Source organism: Hyla sarda, chromosome 5 (genome assembly GCF_029499605.1).
Source record: "Hyla sarda isolate aHylSar1 chromosome 5, aHylSar1.hap1, whole genome shotgun sequence".
NCBI classification, from domain to species: domain Eukaryota; kingdom Metazoa; phylum Chordata; class Amphibia; order Anura; family Hylidae; genus Hyla; species Hyla sarda.
In genome coordinates, this window is record NC_079193.1 from 304,021,485 (window position 1) to 304,042,123 (window position 20,639).

The 20,639-nt window shown below is 45.1% G+C and overlaps 1 protein-coding gene across 3 annotated transcripts in view; it reads right to left on the reverse strand.

Annotated features, from left to right (window-relative positions):
* The window catches only part of C5H8orf34 (chromosome 5 C8orf34 homolog), a 355,582-nt gene that overhangs the window by 46,678 nt on the left and 288,265 nt on the right, over positions 1-20,639 (reverse strand). For all 3 annotated transcript variants that reach the window (XM_056522121.1, XM_056522120.1, XM_056522122.1), the window contains exon 12: positions 2,780-3,285. In XM_056522121.1, coding sequence (XP_056378096.1) covers positions 2,780-3,285 — 506 coding nt within the window. The remainder of the gene's footprint in view (positions 1-2,779; positions 3,286-20,639) is intronic.

The following is a 20,639-nucleotide window of genomic DNA, read 5'->3' on the forward strand; positions in this document are numbered from 1 at the left end:
ACAGGTTGTCCAGGTGGAAATACTTTAGCAATGCAATCATTTATAATAAGACAAATGCAGCTATCCAGCTGTGCTGAAATGCCAGTGTGGTCATCATTCAGTATCTACAAACAAATAAAAAAAAGCCCCGAGCTCTATGTGTCAGACCAAATGTGAATGATATCAGTGTTGACATCTCCTCCTGGCTGAAAAGCAACCCCAAGGTTAAAGGGTCCATTGTGCTTTAATCTTCTGTCTAATTTCCAAATTTATTTCTACTACTACTTCTACTGTATCAGCTTCATGACAATGAGAATATTATTTATTTCAAGTACCATTTGCAAAATTTGCATGTTGCATTTATTCTATCCAATTGAGCACAGAATAGACATTGAAATGATGCAAAATTGATGTCAAATTTTCGCAAACAATTGACAGGCAGCCCATTGGTGGTTGTAGTACTTCTCCCGCCTCAGATTTCCTCTTTATATTCAGCATTAAATACTTCTTTAAAGGGGTACTCCACTGGAAAAACATGGTTCCAGAAAGTAAAACAGATTTATAAATTACTTCTATTAAAAAATCTTAATCCTTCCAGTACATATCAGCTGCTGTATGATCCACAGGAAGTTCTTTTCTTTTTGTATTTCCTTTCTGTCTGACACCTCTGCTCTCTGCAGAGAGCATTGTGATCAGAAAGACAGGAAATTCAAAAAGAAAAGAACTTCCTGTGGATCATAGTGCAGTAAGTACTGGAATGAAAGTAATTTACAAATCTGTTTAACTGGCACCAGTTGATTTAAAAAAACATTTTTTTCCAGTCGCGTACCCCTTTAAAGGTCAAACTAATTCAACGGCAAGCAGACAGATTTGCTGAATTTCCTGCCTGAAATTCTTCTTCTTCAATTGCTTAATGTGAACATACCCTTAAAGGGATTGTGCCATCTCCAAAAGTTATCCCCTATCCACAAAATAGGAGATAACTAGCTTATTGAAGGGGGTGGGGTCCAACCGCTAAAGAACAGGGACTCCATTCCCCTATTAGAATGGAGCAGCACATGCGCACTGACGCTTCATTGATTGTTTATGGGATCTGCTGGAAACAATGGATTAATGTACTCTGTTTCCACAGCTCCCTTAGAGAATGATTGGAGCAGTGGTATGGACGCGTGTCCTGCTGCTCTATTCTAACAGGAGACTGGGGTCCCCATTCTCAAGATCACAGGGGTGGCTCACATTGAGGTTAGATTTGGCACCCAATAGGCTATTTAAGGTTTAGACTGTAAGCTCTCAACACAGACAACCCTTAGGCACAATAAGAGCAATGTTAACCACCCTTTGGCAATTCACGGAAAGAAAACTCAAAGAACAGCTTTTCCCAATCCCATTAGTGGTGCATATCTTTTGGTCAGTTTTGTAAGAATCACCCACAATCAAATATTCCATAAGCTGTTGTAATGAAGATCAGCACTCGCTGTATACAGATGTATTGACTGTCAACAAAATTTGCAGAGCGCCAGCTACTCTGTTTCCATGGCTGAATACGGAGCACCATGTAATGTGCATACAAGCACTGTTTAGATATCTTTTGTAGTATGTTACCTACTCCCTCTTTCGGGTGGACCATATGGCTCCTCACCCTATGCACATATGTGTTTATATGTGTACTGAGATGTTGTGCTCTCAATATAATCAAGTAAGGGACACTCTATCGTCCTTCTACCAGGCCTAGTGTTAGGCCAAAATGATGCATCACTATATCAATGGAATAGGCAAGATTGCTCCTAGACTATTGATATTTTTTGAAGAGGATACAAGTGAGCAAATTTAAATGAGCAAAATATGGTGTTTGAGTTAACAGATCCTGAAAAACGCCTGAGCTTGTGCACTTTGATATATTTCCACAAGTGCAAATTGCTCCTGTAGACCTGATCTGAGACCAATAAAATACTTACTTTGGTTTTCAAGACTGCCTGACTATTCCACAATCAAGAAAAAAATAGTGTTTTTTGCAGCCAATTTTTTTGCAGCAATCGGCACAATAACGGATGATATTGTAATTTTGTCTAAAAAAAAGTGAGTAAAAAATGCTCGGATTTTTTACAGAGTGTTAACTGTTTCTGAAAGGTATCAGATAAGTAGTGATCATGAGGGCAGAATGTTTTGGGGCCTCCAACAATATGACAAAGATTAAACAACTGTACAGCTAATCGAATATGGTTATTTTACATCATATTCATGTTTGTAAATTAAGCATAGCTAGGAAACAAGTCTGGTTTATATGCTGACTGTATACAGAAACCCTTAGGCTAAGTTTCCACTTTTTTTTTTCTGGCAGTTTTTGGAAAACTGCTACTGCAGTTTTTGAGCCAAAGCCAGAAGTGTATTCAAAGGGAATGGGAAATATAATGGCAGGACTTACACTTCTCATCCCTTATGGATCCACTTCTGACTTTGGCTCAAAAACTGCAGTGGCAGTTTTCCAAAAAGTGGAAACTTAGCCAAGCTTAGCTAACTTAGCTAAGCTTTCCAATACAGTTGGCCACCACAAAAAGATATACTAGGTATTTTACAATGGTGTAATGTAACAAAGATGAGGTATGCAACTGTATAGTATAGCTGTTCAGTGCATAGTCAGATACATTTTCTGGGTCTATGAACCAAACACAAAAGCCAAAACAATGTGAACAATGCCTAAGACCGACTTTAGGTTATTAAACCTTCAAGAATACAATATGCAACCACTCTCCTAAAATGAAGAGAGTGCTTACAAACATGTCTAATAAGTTAAAAAGCTGACCTCTACAACACTGTTTCGATGAGAAAGAATTCCTGGAGTGTCTGCAGGAACGTGAACAGGAACTCCCGATAACGTAGTAGAAGTCCATCCCACTTGACTTTTAACAGTTACAGATCTGCTTTTATGTCCGGGAGAGATTCCTTCTTTGTTTCCCTGATTACTTGGAGTGAGGGGTCGGTTCAACATGCTATTTGGAGTTGCTGGTCTGGCCAATGGAGTCACAGGTGTTTGAAGTCTACTCGACTGTGAATTAGGAGTTTGCGGTCTACTGTTTGGTGGATTTGAACCATTAGTTCTGCCGTTACTCAGAGGAGGTGACTTGTTCCCTTGAAGCTGAAGCTGTAAGTTTTTGGTTGTTTGGTTTGGCACTTGTGGTTTTGTGTTTTGCACATTTGAAGCGTGGTAACTTCCTTGAAGGTCGCTCACAACCGTGCCAGCTCCTTGATGGTTTGTTGGGCTCCGTGACATACTTGCCTCAGCCATCAGTGCCAAGTCTTTTTCAATATCTGCAACATCAAAAGGAAATTGACTTGTTTTATTGAGGCAGTGAAAAGAGTTGGAGGTTACTATTTTTATTTCTACTTCCTTTTCTGTCACTATTTAAACTTTGCATTTCCCACAGTAGGTGTCTTTGTTGTCTGTGCCACAAACCTCTGAGGTCTGGGTAAACATTCTGGTGGTATTTAGTCTATAAAAGTAGTCAATACCGTAACTGATAGCATATGATGTTAAACAATGAGATACTGGCAAATACAACAACAATCCCAGTTTGGGAATTCAAAAATATCCATGATTTAGAAGCTGCCAAACCATTAGACTTAAGTAAATTTATGTTGGAATTTAAAAGAGGGCTGTCTTCAACAATACATTGTTGTACATTGTGGCAATATTATATAACGGGATAAAGAAGACCAATCTTTTATTTAGAGATGTAGCAAATTTTTTTATTATACTGGATTTTATTGTGACTAAAAAAAGCCCAAGCAGTATTAAATGCATTTATGTTAGTAAAAAGGAATGAGCCTGTAAAACAGCTATGACTATCGTGTTAGCATGGTTGGTGTCACGATGCCGGCTGGCAGGTAGTGGATCCTCTGTGCCAGAGAGGGATTGGCGTGGACCGTGCTAGTGGACCGGTTCTAAGCCACTACTGGTTTTCACCAGAGCCCGCCGCAAAGCGGGATGGTCTTGCTGCGGCGGTAGTGACCAGGTCGTATCCACTAGCAACGGCTCACCTCTCTGGCTGCTGAAGATAGGCGCGGTACAAGGGAGTAGGCAAAAGCAAGGTCGGACGTAGCAGAAGGTCGGGGCAGGCAGCAAGGATCGTAGTCAGGGGCAACGGCAGAAGGTCTGGAAACACAGGCAAGGAACACACAAGGAACGCTTTCACTGGCACTAAGGCAACAAGATCCGGCAAGGGAGTGCAAGGGAAGTGAGGTAATATAGGGAAGTGCACAGGTGATAACCCTAATTGGAACCACTGCGCCAATCAGCGGCGCAGTGGCCCTTTAAATCGCAGAGACCCGGCGCGCGCGCGCCCTAGGGAGCGGGGCCGCGCGCGCCGGGACAGAACAGACGGGGAGCGAGTCAGGTAGGGGAGCCGGGGTGCGCATCGCGAGCGGGCGCTACCCGCATCGCGAATCGCATCCCGGCTGGCAGCGGGATCGCAGCGCCCCGGGTCAGAGGACGTGACCGGAGCGCTGCAGCGGAGGGAGTGAAGCGAGCGCTCCGGGGAGGAGCGGGGACCCGGAGCGCTCGGCGTAACAGTACCCCCCCCCTTGGGTCTCCCCCTCTTCTTGGAGCCTGAGAACCTGAGGAGCAGACTTTTGTCAAGGATGTTGTCCTCAGGTTCCCAGGATCTCTCTTCAGGACCACAACCCTCCCAGTCTACTAAAAAAAAATTTTTCCCTCTGACCTTTTTGGCAGCCAAAATTTCCTTGACCGAGAAGACGTCCGAGGAGCCGGAAACAGGAGTGGGAGGAACAGATTTGGGAGAAAAACGGTTGAGGATGAGTGGTTTGAGAAGAGAGACGTGAAAGGCATTAGGGATACGAAGAGAAGGAGGAAGAAGAAGTTTATAAGAGACAGGATTAATTTGACACAAAATTTTGAAAGGACCAAGATAGCGTGGTCCCAACTTGTAGCTAGGGACACGGAAGCGGACATATTTAGCGGAGAGCCATACCTTGTCTCCAGGGGAAAAAACGGGGGGAGCTCTTCTTTTCTTATCCGCGAACCTCTTCATGCGTGAAGAAGCCTGTAAGAGAGAATTTTGGGTCTCTCTCCATATAATGGAAAGGTCACGAGAAATTTCATCCACAGCGGGCAGACCAGAGGGCAAGGGGGTAGGGAGGGGGGGAAGAGGGTGACGGCCGTACACCACGAAAAATGGGGATTTGGAGGAAGATTCAGAGACCCTGAAGTTATACGAGAATTCGGCCCATGGAAGGAGATCTGCCCAGTCATCCTGGCGGGAGGAAACAAAATGTCGCAAATAATCACCCAGGATCTGGTTAATTCTTTCTACTTGTCCATTGGACTGGGGATGATATGCAGAGGAAAAATTTAATTTAATCTTGAGTTGTTTACAGAGAGCCCTCCAGAATTTAGACACGAATTGGACCCCTCTATCCGAGACAATCTGCGTAGGCAACCCGTGAAGACGAAAAATGTGTACAAAAAATTGTTTAGCCAACTGAGGCGCAGAAGGAAGACCAGGAAGAGGGATGAAATGTGCCATTTTGGAGAATCGATCAACGACCACCCAAATAACGGTGTTGCCACGGGAAGGGGGTAAATCAGTAATAAAATCCATACCAATCAGAGACCAAGGCTGTTCGGGGACAGGCAGAGGATGAAGAAAACCAGCGGGCTTCTGGCGAGGAGTCTTATCCCGGGCACAGATAGTGCAGGCTCGCACAAAGTCCCCAACATCCGTCTCCAGAGTCGGCCACCAATAGAAGCGGGAGATGAGTTGCACAGATTTCTTGATGCCCGCATGACCTGCGAGATGGGAGGAGTGACCCCATTTGAGGATTCCGAGGCGTTGGCGTGGAGAAACAAAGGTCTTTCCTGGAGGAGTCTGCCTGATGGAGGCAGGAGAAGTGGAGATCAGGCAGTCAGGTGGAATGATGTGTTGCGGAGGGAGATCAACTTCTGAGGCATCCGAGGAACGAGAGAGAGCATCGGCCCTAATGTTCTTATCGGCAGGACGAAAGTGAATCTCAAAATTAAATCGGGCAAAGAACAGAGACCACCGGGCCTGGCGAGGATTCAGCCGTTGGGCAGACTGGAGGTAGGAGAGGTTCTTGTGGTCGGTGTAGATAATAACAGGAAATCTTGATCCCTCCAGCAGATGCCTCCATTCCTCAAGTGCTAATTTAATGGCTAGAAGCTCTCGATCCCCGATGGAGTAGTTCCTCTCCGCTGGAGAGAAGGTCCTAGAGAAAAAACCACAAGTGACAGCATGCCCGGAAGAATTTTTTTGTAGAAGAACAGCTCCAGCTCCCACTGAGGAGGCATCAACCTCCAATAGGAAGGGTTTGGAAGGGTCAGGTCTGGAGAGCACGGGAGCCGAAGAAAAGGCAGACTTGAGTCGTTTAAAGGAGTCTTCTGCTTGAGGAGGCCAGGACTTGGGATCAGCATTTTTTTTGGTTAAAGCCACGATAGGAGCCACAATGGTAGAAAAATGTGGAATAAATTGCCTGTAATAATTGGCGAACCCCAAAAAGCGTTGGATAGCACGGAGTCCGGAGGGGCGTGGCCAATCTAAGACGGCAGAGAGTTTGTCTGGATCCATCTGTAGTCCCTGGCCAGAGACCAAATATCCTAGAAAAGGAAGAGATTGGCATTCAAACAGACATTTCTCAATTTTGGCATAGAGTTGGTTGTCACGAAGTCTCTGAAGAACCATACGGACATGCTGGCGGTGTTCTTCTAGATTGGCAGAAAAAATTAGGATATCGTCCAGATATACAACAACACAGGAGTATAACAGATCACGAAAAATTTCATTGACAAAGTCTTGGAAGACGGCAGGGGCATTGCACAGTCCAAAGGGCATGACCAGATACTCAAAGTGTCCATCTCTGGTGTTAAATGCCGTTTTCCACTCGTCCCCCTCTCTGATGCGGATGAGGTTATAGGCGCCTCTTAAGTCCAATTTAGTGAAGATGTGGGCACCTTGGAGGCGATCAAAGAGTTCAGAGATGAGGGGTAAGGGGTAGCGGTTCTTAACCGTGATTTTATTAAGACCGCGGTAGTCAATGCAAGGACGTAGGGAGCCATCTTTTTTGGACACAAAGAAAAATCCGGCTCCGGCAGGAGAGGAGGATTTACGGATAAAGCCCTTTTTTAGATTCTCCTGGACGTATTCGGACATGGCAAGAGTCTCTGGGGCAGAGAGAGGATAAATTCTGCCCCGGGGTGGAGTAGTACCCGGGAGGAGGTCGATAGGGCAATCATAAGGCCTGTGAGGAGGTAGAGTCTCAGCTTGTTTTTTGCAGAAAACATCCGCGAAGTCCATATAGGCCTTAGGGAGACCGGTTACTGGAGGAACCACAGAGTTACGGCAAGGGTTACTGGGAACCGGTTTTAGACAGTTCTTGGAACAAGAGGGCCCCCAACTCTTGATCTCCCCAGTGGACCAATCCAGGGTTGGGGAATGAAGTTGAAGCCAGGGAAGTCCAAGGAGAATTTCTGAGGTGCAATTGGGGAGGACCAAAAGTTCAATCCTCTCATGATGAGATCCGATGCTCATAAGAAGGGGCTCCGTGCGGAAACGTATGGTACAGTCCAATCTTTCATTATTTACACAATTGATGTAGAGGGGTCTGGCGAGACTGGTCACCGGGATGTTGAACCTGTTGACGAAAGAGGCCAAAATAAAATTTCCTGCAGATCCAGAGTCCAAGAAGGCCACAGCAGGGAAGGAGAAGGCAGAGGCAGACATCCGCACAGGCACTGTAAGACGTGGAGAAGCAGAGTAGACATCAAGGACTGTCTCACCTTTGTGCGGAGTCAGCGTACGTCTTTCCAGGCGGGGAGGACGGATAGGACAATCCCTCAGGAAGTGTTCGGTACTAGCACAGTACAGGCAGAGGTTCTCCATACGGCGTCGTGTCCTCTCTTGAGGTGTCAGGCGAGACCGGTCGACCTGCATAGCCTCCATGGCGGAAGGCACAAGAACAGATTGCAGGGGACCAGAGGAGAGAGGAGCCGAGGAGGAGAAACGCCTCGTGCGAACAGAGTCCATATCTTGGCGGAGTTCCTGACGCCTTTCGGAAAAACGCATGTCAATGCGAGTGGCTAGGTGAATAAGTTCATGTAGATTAGCAGGAATTTCTCGTGCGGCCAGAACATCTTTAATGTTGCTGGATAGGCCTTTTTTGAAGGTCGCGCAGAGGGCCTCATTATTCCAGGACAATTCTGAAGCAAGAGTACGGAATTGTACGGCATACTCGCCAACGGAAGAATTACCCTGGACCAGGTTCAACAGGGCAGTCTCAGCAGAAGAGGCTCGGGCAGGTTCCTCAAAGACACTTCGGATTTCCGAGAAGAAGGAGTGTACAGAGGCAGTGACGGGGTCATTGCGGTCCCAGAGCGGTGTGGCCCATGACAGGGCTTTTCCGGACAGAAGGCTGACTACGAAAGCCACTTTAGACCTTTCAGTGGGAAACAGGTCCGACATCATCTCCAGATGCAGGGAACACTGGGAAAGAAAGCCACGGCAAAACTTAGAGTCCCCATCAAATTTATCCGGCAAGGATAGGCGTAGCCCAGGAGCGGCCACTCGCTGCGGAGGAGGTGCAGGAGCTGGCGGCGGAGATGACTGCTGAAGCTGTGGTAGTAACTGTTGTAGCATAACGGTCAGTTGAGACAGCTGTTGGCCTTGATGCGCTATCTGTTGTGACTGCTGGGCGACCACCGTGGTGAGGTCAGCGACAACTGGCAGAGGAACTTCAGCGGGATCCATGGCCGGATCTACTGTCACGATGCCGGCTGGCAGGTAGTGGATCCTCTGTGCCAGAGAGGGATTGGCGTGGACCGTGCTAGTGGACCGGTTCTAAGCCACTACTGGTTTTCACCAGAGCCCGCCGCAAAGCGGGATGGTCTTGCTGCGGCGGTAGTGACCAGGTCGTATCCACTAGCAACGGCTCACCTCTCTGGCTGCTGAAGATAGGCGCGGTACAAGGGAGTAGGCAAAAGCAAGGTCGGACGTAGCAGAAGGTCGGGGCAGGCAGCAAGGATCGTAGTCAGGGGCAACGGCAGAAGGTCTGGAAACACAGGCAAGGAACACACAAGGAACGCTTTCACTGGCACTAAGGCAACAAGATCCGGCAAGGGAGTGCAAGGGAAGTGAGGTAATATAGGGAAGTGCACAGGTGATAACCCTAATTGGAACCACTGCGCCAATCAGCGGCGCAGTGGCCCTTTAAATCGCAGAGACCCGGCGCGCGCGCGCCCTAGGGAGCGGGGCCGCGCGCGCCGGGACAGAACAGACGGGGAGCGAGTCAGGTAGGGGAGCCGGGGTGCGCATCGCGAGCGGGCGCTACCCGCATCGCGAATCGCATCCCGGCTGGCAGCGGGATCGCAGCGCCCCGGGTCAGAGGACGTGACCGGAGCGCTGCAGCGGAGGGAGTGAAGCGAGCGCTCCGGGGAGGAGCGGGGACCCGGAGCGCTCGGCGTAACAGTTGGTTTGGGGAATTCTAAAAATAATTGTGTGGGTCATAAAAAATACAAAAACTATAATGGGGAACGGCCTGGCAGCTACAGGAATGGAAACATCTTTTTATTTAAGTTTTTTTTAATTTTATTTATTTAAAATAATTTGGGTTTGGAGAAAAAGGGACATTGGGCAGGTCAGCACTCAATAGTGTATCATTGACTTCTGTTTGGAGTTACTCTGTTAGCTATCTACCTCTGGCATGTAAATACATATTTTTACTTTGTCTTAATTGGGCTAGCTTAAGATACCTGGAAGCCTCATCAAATGTATTTGTGCCTATGGACCCTATGAATGGAGAAGATCCTGCCAGACCCAACAACACAGCCCCACCAACTGGTCCAGCAGGCCTTTGTGATCCCCAAACTTTTTGCTGTTCCAACCTTTTTTCTATGGTATTTACTAATTTACTCCGCTTTCGGAAACGTTACACGTAGGGTTTTCTTACCAGAAAATTCACATGATTTTCAGAGTGGTTTTCAGAAAAGACGAGTGATTTGGGATGAAATGTATGGAACACGCCACTTTTCCCAAAAACCCCACCAATTTTGTAGTTTTTTTTTCACTCTGAGTGTTTCTGATTCTGTCGGGTTTTTTTCTGTTGCACATTCAGAATTTACACAGAATTAAGGCGCGCAACCCGACAAAAAGAGTCAGAATTCTGTTAGTAAATGTGGGCCATTACGTCTGCAAAAGGCCATCTAGTAGTAAAAATTGCTGACCTCATCGGATATTGCAATAGCTGTTGAGACTATTATTAAAGCAGAGGTATGGGGCATGAGGAAGAATTGTAATCTGAGTGAAGAAAAGTCTGGCCAAGACTTCTTCTAGAAACAAGCCAATAACACATATCCAAAAGAGGAAACATGACCTGACCCGTCTGCTTTAATTAATCCTTGTATTCCATAAAATAACAAGTTAGGGACAATCCTAACCCAAAAAAATAATATGTCTAAATAGACAACTGAATGTTATGAGTTGGATAATCTGTCACTATATGATTGGATAGTCTGAGACAGTGTCAGGACACTCCCCCGAATAGTTGTAGAGTGTCCCTAGATAATTTGTCATTGCCAGTCCTGATTGGATAGACTCAGACAGTGTAAGGACCCTTCCTCAACTAGTAACACCTAGCTGACTATTTAGTCATGTATTTATAGTAAAATTACAGAGGAAAAGTACAATACAGAGATATAAGAAAATATGGGTTCCGGCTGTGAATAGGCGCCGGGACCATTCCGCTATGACGCGGGGTCCCGCCGGGACCCCGCGTTATAGACAGGGACCGCACTTAGGACGTTTATGAACGTCCATTTGCGGTAAGGGGTTAATATACAATATACATTGTAATATATGGACCATATGAAATCATTGATTTGAGAACTAATGAGTTAGTATATTGAAGGTCAGTAAAAGACAAGATGGCTGACATATAGTCACGTGTAGTGTTCCAAATACATATCTTGTGTAAGCTATATTCTATAGTTAGTCACTAGCTAGGGAGAAACATCTTTAGACCATATCTGTACTGTAACTACATTACAATATCAACCTAAATAGATCTATACATTTAAGGACTTGTTAAGTATCCAATCAGAGTTTAGTCAATGGTATATAAGTGCGGGACTTCAAAGGAAGGAGTTAAGGAAGGAGCTAAGGAAGGCGTATAAGAACAAAATCTGGCACTTTTACTGCCATTTTGCACCAGGCCCATGTGAACTATTTCGAACCCAGTGTTCTATAACCAATGTATCTTACATCAAATGTTATGCTATGTATCTTACATCAAATGTTATGCTAGTTCTTCCAGCTCAACAATATGCAATATATAAAATAAATAAATATACAGGAATAGAATATTCTAGAAAAATTCTAGAAAAATTACAGCAACTGCATTTTCTATTCGATCCATGTGTAAAATTCTGTTTTTGAGAAACACTACACTTATAGTGATAAGGACTGAGTGCCAGAAATAATCTTAGAGCTCTTGTGATAAATCCAGAGACACATGGAACAGATTTCCCATTGGATCAAAACAATCTCTATAGAAGTGAGTTTGTTTAACTTGTGTTGGGGTAGGCTGACCTAAATTTACATGCATGGCCCTTTTACAAAACTCTACAAATAGCATTTTTACTAAAGCATGACGAAAGGGGAATGCACAAGAAGTATGCTCTAGTCTGTACATATTAACAAATGTGGAGCAAACAAGAACATCTGTTACTTTCCAAAATACATGGGAGTTTATGTACAAATCTGTTCTGTTATAGTGACCAATACATAATCTTGAAAAACGAAATGTTATACTTTCATTTACAACTCATATACCTTAACCCCTTAAGGACACAGCCCATTTTAACCTTAAAGGGGTACTCCGCCCCTAGACATCTTATCCCCTATCCAAAGGATAGGGGATAAGATGTCAGATTGCCAGGGTCCAGCTGCTGGGGAGCCCCGGGATCCCCGCTGCGGCACCGCGGAGTTCGCTCTGCTCGTAATGACGGGCAATACAGGGGCTGGAGCATCGTGACATCACAGCCCGCCCCCTCAATACAAGTCTATGGGAGGGGGCGTGACTGCCATCACGCCCACTGTCATAAACTTGCATTAAGGGGGCGGACCGTGATGTCACGAGGGGCGGAGCCATGACATCACACTGCTCCGTCCCCTGTATCGCCCGTCATTACGCACAGAGCGGCGATCCCAGGGCTCCCCAGCAGCAGGACCCCAGCAATCTGACATCTTATCCCCTATCCTTTGGATAGGGGATAAGATGTCTAAGGGCGGAGTACCCCTTTAACGACACAGCCATTTTTTTTTGCAAATCTGACCACCTTCACTTTATGCATTAATAACTCTGGGATGCTTTTACCTCTGAATTTGATTCAGAGACAGTTTTTTCGTGACATATTCTACTTTAATATAGTGCAAAATTTTTGGCGATACTTGCATCATTTCTTGGTGAAAAACTCCAAGATTTCATGAAAATTTTGAAAATGTTTCTAACTTTGAAACTCTCTGCTTGTACGGAAAATGGACATGCTAAATAAATTACATTCACATATATACAGTACAATATGGCTACTTTATGTTGGCATCTTAAAGTTGATATGTTGTTACTTTTTGAAGACATTAGAGGGCTTCAAAATTTAGCAGCAATTTTCCAAATTTCCTCGAAAAAATATTTTTTTTTAATATATTTTTATTGACTTCTACAAATATACATGCAAACATAACTTGCCACATGTCCTTAATGACGCAGAACGCATATCTATGTCCTGCGCCGGCTCCAGCGATATAATGTGGGGTCACGCGATGACCCCACATCATATCTGGTTGGTCCCAGCGGCCATCAACGGCCAGGATCCGCAGCGAATACAGGACATCACCGATTGCGGTGATGCCCTGTATTAACCCTTCAGATCCGGCGGTCAAAGTTGACCGCCACATCTGAAGTGAAATTGAAAGTATCCCGGCAGCTCAGACGGGCTGTTTGTGGCAACCCGAACAGCTTACAGGACACCGGAAGGATCCCTACCTGCCTCCTTGGTGTCCGATCGGCGAATGACTGCTCCATGCCTGAGATCCAGGCAGGAGCAGTCAAGCGCCGATAACATTGATCAATGGCATGCTAATACATGCCAGTGATCAGTGTAAAAGATCAGTGTGTGCAGTGTTACAGCCCCCTATGGTAGCTATAACACTGCAAAAAAAAAAAAAAAGTGAAAAAAAAGTGTTAATAAATGTGATTTAACTCCTTCCCTAATAAAAGTTTGAATCACCCCCCTTTTCTCATAAAAAAAAACCAGTGTAAATAAAAATAAAAATAAACATATATATCGCCGGGTGTGTAAATGTCCGAATTATAAAAATATATAATTAATTAAACTGCACAGTCAATGGCGTACACATAAAAAATTCCAAAGTCCAAAATAGCATATTTTGGTGACTTTTTATACCATTAAAAAATGAATAAAAACGATCAAAAATTCTGATGAAAACAAAAATGGTACCGATAAAAACTTCAGATCACGGCACAAAACTGCCCTTTATGCGGAAAAATAATAAAGTTATAGGGGTCAGAAGAGGGCATTTTAAACGTATAAATTTTCCTGCATGTAGTTATGATTTTTTCCAGGAGTACGACAAAATCAAACCTATATAAGTATCATTTTAACCATATAGACCTAAAGAATAAAGATAAGGTGTCATTTTTACAAAAAAATGCACTGCGTAGAAACAGAAGCCCCAAAAAGTTACAAAATGGCGTTTTTTCTTAAATTTTGTCGCACAATGATTTTTTTTTCCATTTCGCCGTGGAAAGGTAAGGAGGAAAAAACGTAAATACAAAAACTGAAAAACTCTGAATCCTTAAGGGGTTAAAAAAATAAATAAATATCCATCCTAACCCTCCCCTTACCATTCAAAATCTTAATTTTTCAGGGGCCAGTTCAGTTTGAAGTGGATTTGAAGGCCCTAACGCCCCACAGGTGTTTGATGAATTTTCGTTGAAGTTGGACGTGAAAATGAAAAATTTTATTTTTTTTCACTAAAATGCTGATGTTACGCCAACATTTTAATTTTCGCAAGGGGTAATAAGAGAAAAAGCCCCCCATATTTTAAAACCCCATCTATTCTAAATATGAAAAAACCTCATATGTGGACGTAAAGTGCTCTGCCGGTGCACTACAATACTCAGAATAGATGAAGAAAATGTGGCTTTTGGAGAGAGAATTTTGCTGAAATGGTTTTTAGGGGCATGTTTAGGAAGCCCCCATGGTGGCAGAACAGCAAAAAACACCCCACATGGCACACTATTTTGGACTTTTGGAGAGAGAATTTGGCTGGAATTCAAGTCGGGGGCCATATGCGTTTACAAGGCCCCCATGATGTCAGAACAGTGAACCCCCAACATTTGACCCAATTTTGGAAATTACACCCCTCACGGAATGTAATAAGGGGTGCAGTGAGCATTTACACCCCACTGGTGTTTGACAGATTTTTGGAAGCGTGGGCTGTGCAAATGAAAAATTACATTTTATATTTTCACGGACCACTGTTCCAAAAATCTGTCAGACACCTGTGGGGTGTAAATGCTCACTGTACCCCTAGTTACATTCCTTGATGGGTGCAGTTTCCAAAATGGGGTCACATGTGGGTATTTTTTTTACCGTTTATGTCAAAACTAGAGATGAGCGAACTTTTGAAAAATTTGATTCGTCCGATTCGTTGAATTTTCTGAAAAAAATAGTTTCGGACCAAATGTATTCGCGGTGAATAGCTATTAAAAACAGCTATTTCTGGCTTACAGAGAGCCTCAATAGTGGTGTAGAGCACTTTGCCTTCTAATAATACGCATAGGGAGAGTGCTGTGTTAGCGAAATAATACTATTATTCAGTATGACATGCAGATTACAGACATTGTTATTAGAATCACTGCTGCAAATGGTGTCAAAATTGAAGAGAATAAAGAGATTTTTTATGTAATTTTAATTTAATTTAATTTGAATTTATTTAAATTTTTGGAGTACCCATTCTGGTGAGCATCGAGCTGGTGGTGCACTGCCAGGCGAGATACCACCTGTTCCAGCCCCTGCCTCTCAGCGCCCCCCTGACTATATCATGTAGACAACCATAGGGCCTCAGTCTTGAAAAGATTACATTGATTTTTTTTATTTAAAATTAAGATTTATATTAGATTTCCAAGTTTAATGTCCCAGTGATTGCTTTGAACAAATACTGTATGATCACAAAACCCAATCTAGAAAGGAGTCGCATGGCAGCACAATGACAAAGCCTAGAGGTGGCAGCAGCATGAGGAGACCATAATCTGGCAGAATGACACAGCCTGGAATTGGCAGCAACACAAGGAGGCCATATAGTGGCAGAATGACCCAGTCTGGAGGTGGCAACAGCCTGACAAGACCATGGGGCCTCACAATAGAGAAGATGAAAGATATTTTTGAAATGTTAAATTGAAGATTTTAGATATATTAAAATTTTAAAAGTTAAATTTAAGGTGCCAACAGCATAAGGAGATCATATGGTGGTACACAGACACAGCCTGGAGCTGGCGACAGCATGAGTAGACAATAGGGCTTCACAATCCCTACAATTTAAAATTTAAATTTAAGATTTTGAAATTTCAATTTAAGATTACAATCCCAAGTTTTAATGTCCCGGGTCCTGGTGTGTGCTTACAAAGGACCAAATTTAATAAGAATTCACATGTCACATGGCAGCACAATGACAGAGCCTGGAGGTGGCATCAGTATGAGGAGACCATATAGTGGCTGAATGACCGCCTGGAGTTTGTGGCAGCATGAGGAGACCATATAGTGGCTGAATGACCGCCTGTAGTTTGTGGCAGCATGAGTAGACGATACAGTGTCTGAATGGCAGAGCCTGGAGGTGGCTGAAGCATGAGGAGACCATATAGTGGCTGAATGGCACAGCCTGGAGGTGGTGAAGTATGAGGAGACCATATAGTGTCTGAATGGCACAGCCTGGAGGTGGCTGAAGCATGAGGAGACATATCGAGGCTGAATGGCACAGCCTGCAGTTGGCTGAAGCATGAGGATATGCTATAGTGGCTGAATGACATAGCTTGGTGGTGGCAGCAGCAGCATCAGAAGTCTTGAAAGTGACCCGGTGATAGAGTGGTGTGGTGGGTGGCAATACCAGTACCCGGTGACAAAGATGGGTGAAAAAAGTTCTGATGCAGAAGAATTTTTGTAACTGGGGAGCAGTACCTTAAATCTGTTTGGCACTATCCATATTTGTGAAGTGTTGGTGTGGCACCATGGTCAATATACTCTAATGCATCAGGCATTGACGGGTGGAAATCCTGGCTGATCTATGCCTGATTCATCTTCACAAAGGTCAGTCTCTCCACATTTTTTGTGGACAGACGAGTTCTCCTTGGGGTGAATATTGGCCCCTGCCGCACTAAACACCCTCTCTGTTGGCACACCACTGGCAGGACAGGACAGCTTTTCCAGGGCAAACTCTGCTAGTTGCGGCCACAAATCAAGTTTGGGTGCCCAGAAGTCCAGCGGATCTTCAAGGTGTGTTGGCATGGTCATGTCAAGGTATGCCACCACCTGCTGGTTCAGGTCCTGCTCCAGGTCTACCTGCTGCTGATGAGCTGCTTTATTATGCAGGTGAAGAAAGGTACTCATCAGCGACTGTAGACTCAGGCTGCTGCTGATGGAGCAGGTACTGCTCCTGCCACCCCACCCCTCCCCAGCAGCCATGGTAGTGGAAGGTGAGCACAGAGGGTCCCCCCAGTCAGACCTGCAAGAGAATGGACGATGGCGCTGATAGGCATTGGCAAACTAACTATGTAGGATGTCTCTGTAGTAGGTCGGTTGGCCTCCCTCTCAGTGGGTGTGAAAAAGGCCCCCATTTTGTGCTGGTATCGAGGGCCCAATAAGATGGAGAGCCAGAAGTCATCTCGCTGCTGAATGGTGACAATGCGGCTGTAACTACGCAAGCAAGTAAGCATGCATCGTGCCATTTGTGCAAGTGACTCGGAGGGACTCCCTGACTCCATCTCCACTGCATAATGCCACAGCGTGTCTGGGTCCTCTGTCTCGCCTTCCTCATCACCCTCTAGCTCCTCTGGCTGCTCCTGCTCCTCCTCTCCTGTCAGATTACTAGAAAAACCTAAACTGTGCTCCACTGTGCCCCTCCCCCTCATCCTCCAGTTCAGGCCCCACAGGGCTCATGTGGCCGTGAGATGTAGGCGCCATGTCTCCATTGCCCTGACCAGCCATCATTTCCAACATGTGTTGAAAGAAATGAAGCAGTGGAATTACGTGGTTCATCCCGTAATCATGGCGACTTTCTAATAATGTGGCTTCCTCAAAGGGCCTGAGCAAACTGCAGGTGTCATGTATGAGCTGCCAATGGTTGACATTGAAGTTAGTACCCCTATCCTCTTGGATCATCAAGAAATCGGTGATGGCTTTTCTCTGTTCGTATAGTCGGTCCAACATATGGAGGGTGGAATTCCAACGTCACAAATCAGACTATGCTGGGGGATACCGTTCTGGTGCTGCAGCTCAAGGAGGGTGTGCTCTGCGGTGTACGAGTGGCTGAAGTGCATGCAAAGTTTCCTTCCCATTGTTGCAACCAGATTGAACACGTGTGCCATGCAGGGCGCATGGCTCAGCCTTCCCAATCGCAGCACAGACAAGATGTTCTTCCCGCTGTCAGTCACCATGGTTCCCATTTCCAGTTTTCGTGGAGTAAACCATGCACCAATTTCTTTACGAATGACTTATCAGTTCCTCCCCTGTGTTACTCCGTTCGCCAAGGGAAACCATGTGAAGAACAGTGTGACACCGCCGTGCCCTGAACACATGGTAAGCTGAAGGGGCACTGAGACTTGTCTGGGCAGTGGAGGCCGAGGACACGGTGGAAGATGAGGAGGTGGAGTCGCACACTGTCACAGGACCAACGGCCTGGGAGTGTGGAGGAGGAAGCGGCGTGACCTGTCCAAGTTGGTGTTGTGGCTGTGCAGGAACCACATTCACCCAGTGAGCCATAAAGGACATGTATTGTCCCTGACCATAGTTACAGCTCCAGACATCGGCGTTGCTGTGCACTTTGGTACACACTGGGCTTAAGGTCTGGTCCACCAGGGCTGGTACTGCCTTCATTGCAAAGAAATGATGGCTTGGCACTCTCCACCTCGGCTCGGCACAAGCCATCAGTTCTCTGAAAGGAGCAGAGTCCACCACTTAAAAAGGGAGGGACTGCAGCACCAGCAACTTGAACAGGAGCACATTCAGCATCTGCGCCATTGGATGAGTGGGCACATACTGTTGTCTCTTGGATATGGCTTTGCTGATGGATTGTTGACGGAATGACTGACTTAAAGTAGGAGGAGCAGGAGCCTCTGGAGTGACAGAAGGAGGGTATGACACACATCTCCCTTCGGCTGAGGTGGTGGAGCCTTGGCTGACTGAAAGAGGGAGCGGCATGCCACTGGGTGATGCAGCAGGCTGGACCACTACATCGGAGCCACGGTTCTCCCAGTCTGCTTCATGGTGGCACAGCATATGTTGATGCAGGGCCGTGGTACCAACATTGGGATCCTGGCCACGCTTCACCTTCTGCCGACACATCTTGCATGTGGCTATGTTAACCTTCTCCGAATACTTGATGAAAAACTGTCACACCGCCGAGTAGCTGATTTTTCCACCAACAGTCCTCACTAATCGACTGCTACTGCCGTCATCTCCAGGAACCCCTGTTCCACTACCACCTGGGAAGGTAGGCTGCCGCAAAGCAGGTGGTCTCCCCCAGGCACGTTTGGCTCCAGAATTTCCACTTCTGCCACGATGCTGACTGCCAGCTACCACCTTGCTGGCTCAGCTGCCACTCGCCCCTAGTCTGCTGCGACATATGCCTGCGCCTGATGAATTTAGGCCTCTGCCACTCCTCTGTGCACATCCTGGCACTTCTCTGCCTGACATACTTAGTACAATAAGCTTCCCTATGCTTAAAATAGTATTTGTCTAGAACAGCAGCAGGCGTGTACTTTTGGCTGTCCTTTCACAGTATCTAGGCCATTGACAGATTAAAAGGTACAAAATAGTACACTACTTAGATGTACGTATGTGGTATGCACTTATGAGGGCATAAAAATTTGCTACAGTATGCTTAATAAAGTATTTGAGTACAACACCAGCCTGTGAGTACTTTTGCCTGGACTTTCACAGTATCTAGGCCCTTGACAGATTAACAGGTACAAAATAGTATACTACTTAGATGTAGGTATGTGGTATTCACTTATGAGGGCAGAAAAATGCGCTACAGTACGCTTAAAAAAAAAACATATTGGAGTAAAACACCAGTCGTTGATTACTTTTGCCTGGACTTTTACAGTATCTAGGCCCTTGAAAGGTTAACAGCTACAAAATAGTACACTACTTAGATGTAGGTATGTGGTATGCACTGTACGCTGAAAAAACTTATTTTTGCACGACATCAGCAGTACACAGCAGTGCTGGAGCACATAAAAGCTGTGTACTAAACCCAAAATTGCACTGTCAAAGACTATAAGAAATGGACTGCTGTTTTTTTTTACCGTCTACAGACTAGTATAACCAGCAGATGATTTGTTGTGGAACAAAGACACAGAATTGCGCTGAAAAATTATTCTTGTCTCCTCTGAAAGGTTTATGAAATTAAGGCAGCTTGTTGAAATGTATGAGGCAACACACAGCTCTCTGCTCCTCTCTGTAATACAATGCTGTAGAAAGTGACTGGGAGGTTATTGGCTGAAGTAAAAATCCTTCTCAGTGAAAAAAAGGCACCGCTCTCTGTCCACCAGAACGCTGATGTGACTAGGAGGTGAAACGCTGCTGGAAAAAGCTTTTATGTATAACACACACACACACAGGCTGTCCGTCCTATCTCTCTGCAGTGTAATGAATAAAGTGACTGGCCACAATATGGCTGCCGTTTATATATGGCTGTGACATCACAGGGGTGACTGGCTGCTGATAGGCTGCATCCTGCATGTGATTCAAGGTCATCCTGCCTACGTTGATCCCACCTTCCCAGAGCTCCTTGCCCCATGTCCTCACATGTGGATCTGCCATTTTAGATGCCCTGGAGTCTGGACTGCACTAAATGGAGTTTAATGAAGCGATTTGCGCAATGGAATCGATATTCGCATTAGTTGGAAATCAAATTTTTATGAAATTTGTAACGAATTTGGATTTGTCAGCTTCGATTCGCTCATCTCTAGTCAAAACCTCTGGTACTATCAGCCACCCCTGTGCAAATCCTGAATTTAGGCCTCAAATGTACATGGTGTTCTCTTACTTCTGAGCCATGTTTTCCACCCTCAGAGCAATTTACACCCACATATGGGGTATTTTCGTACTCGGGAGAAGTTGTGTTACTTAGTTTGGGGCTTTTTCTCCTTTTACCTCTTGTAAAAATGAAAAATTAAGGAAAAACCCAGCAATGTTAGTGTAAAAAAAATAAATATATATATATTTTTTAATGAACATGCTGGTGTAGCCCCAATTTTTTCATTTTCAGAAGTGACAAAAGGAAAAAAAAGCCCCCCAAAATTTGTAACACAATTTCTCCCGACTATGGAAATACCCCATA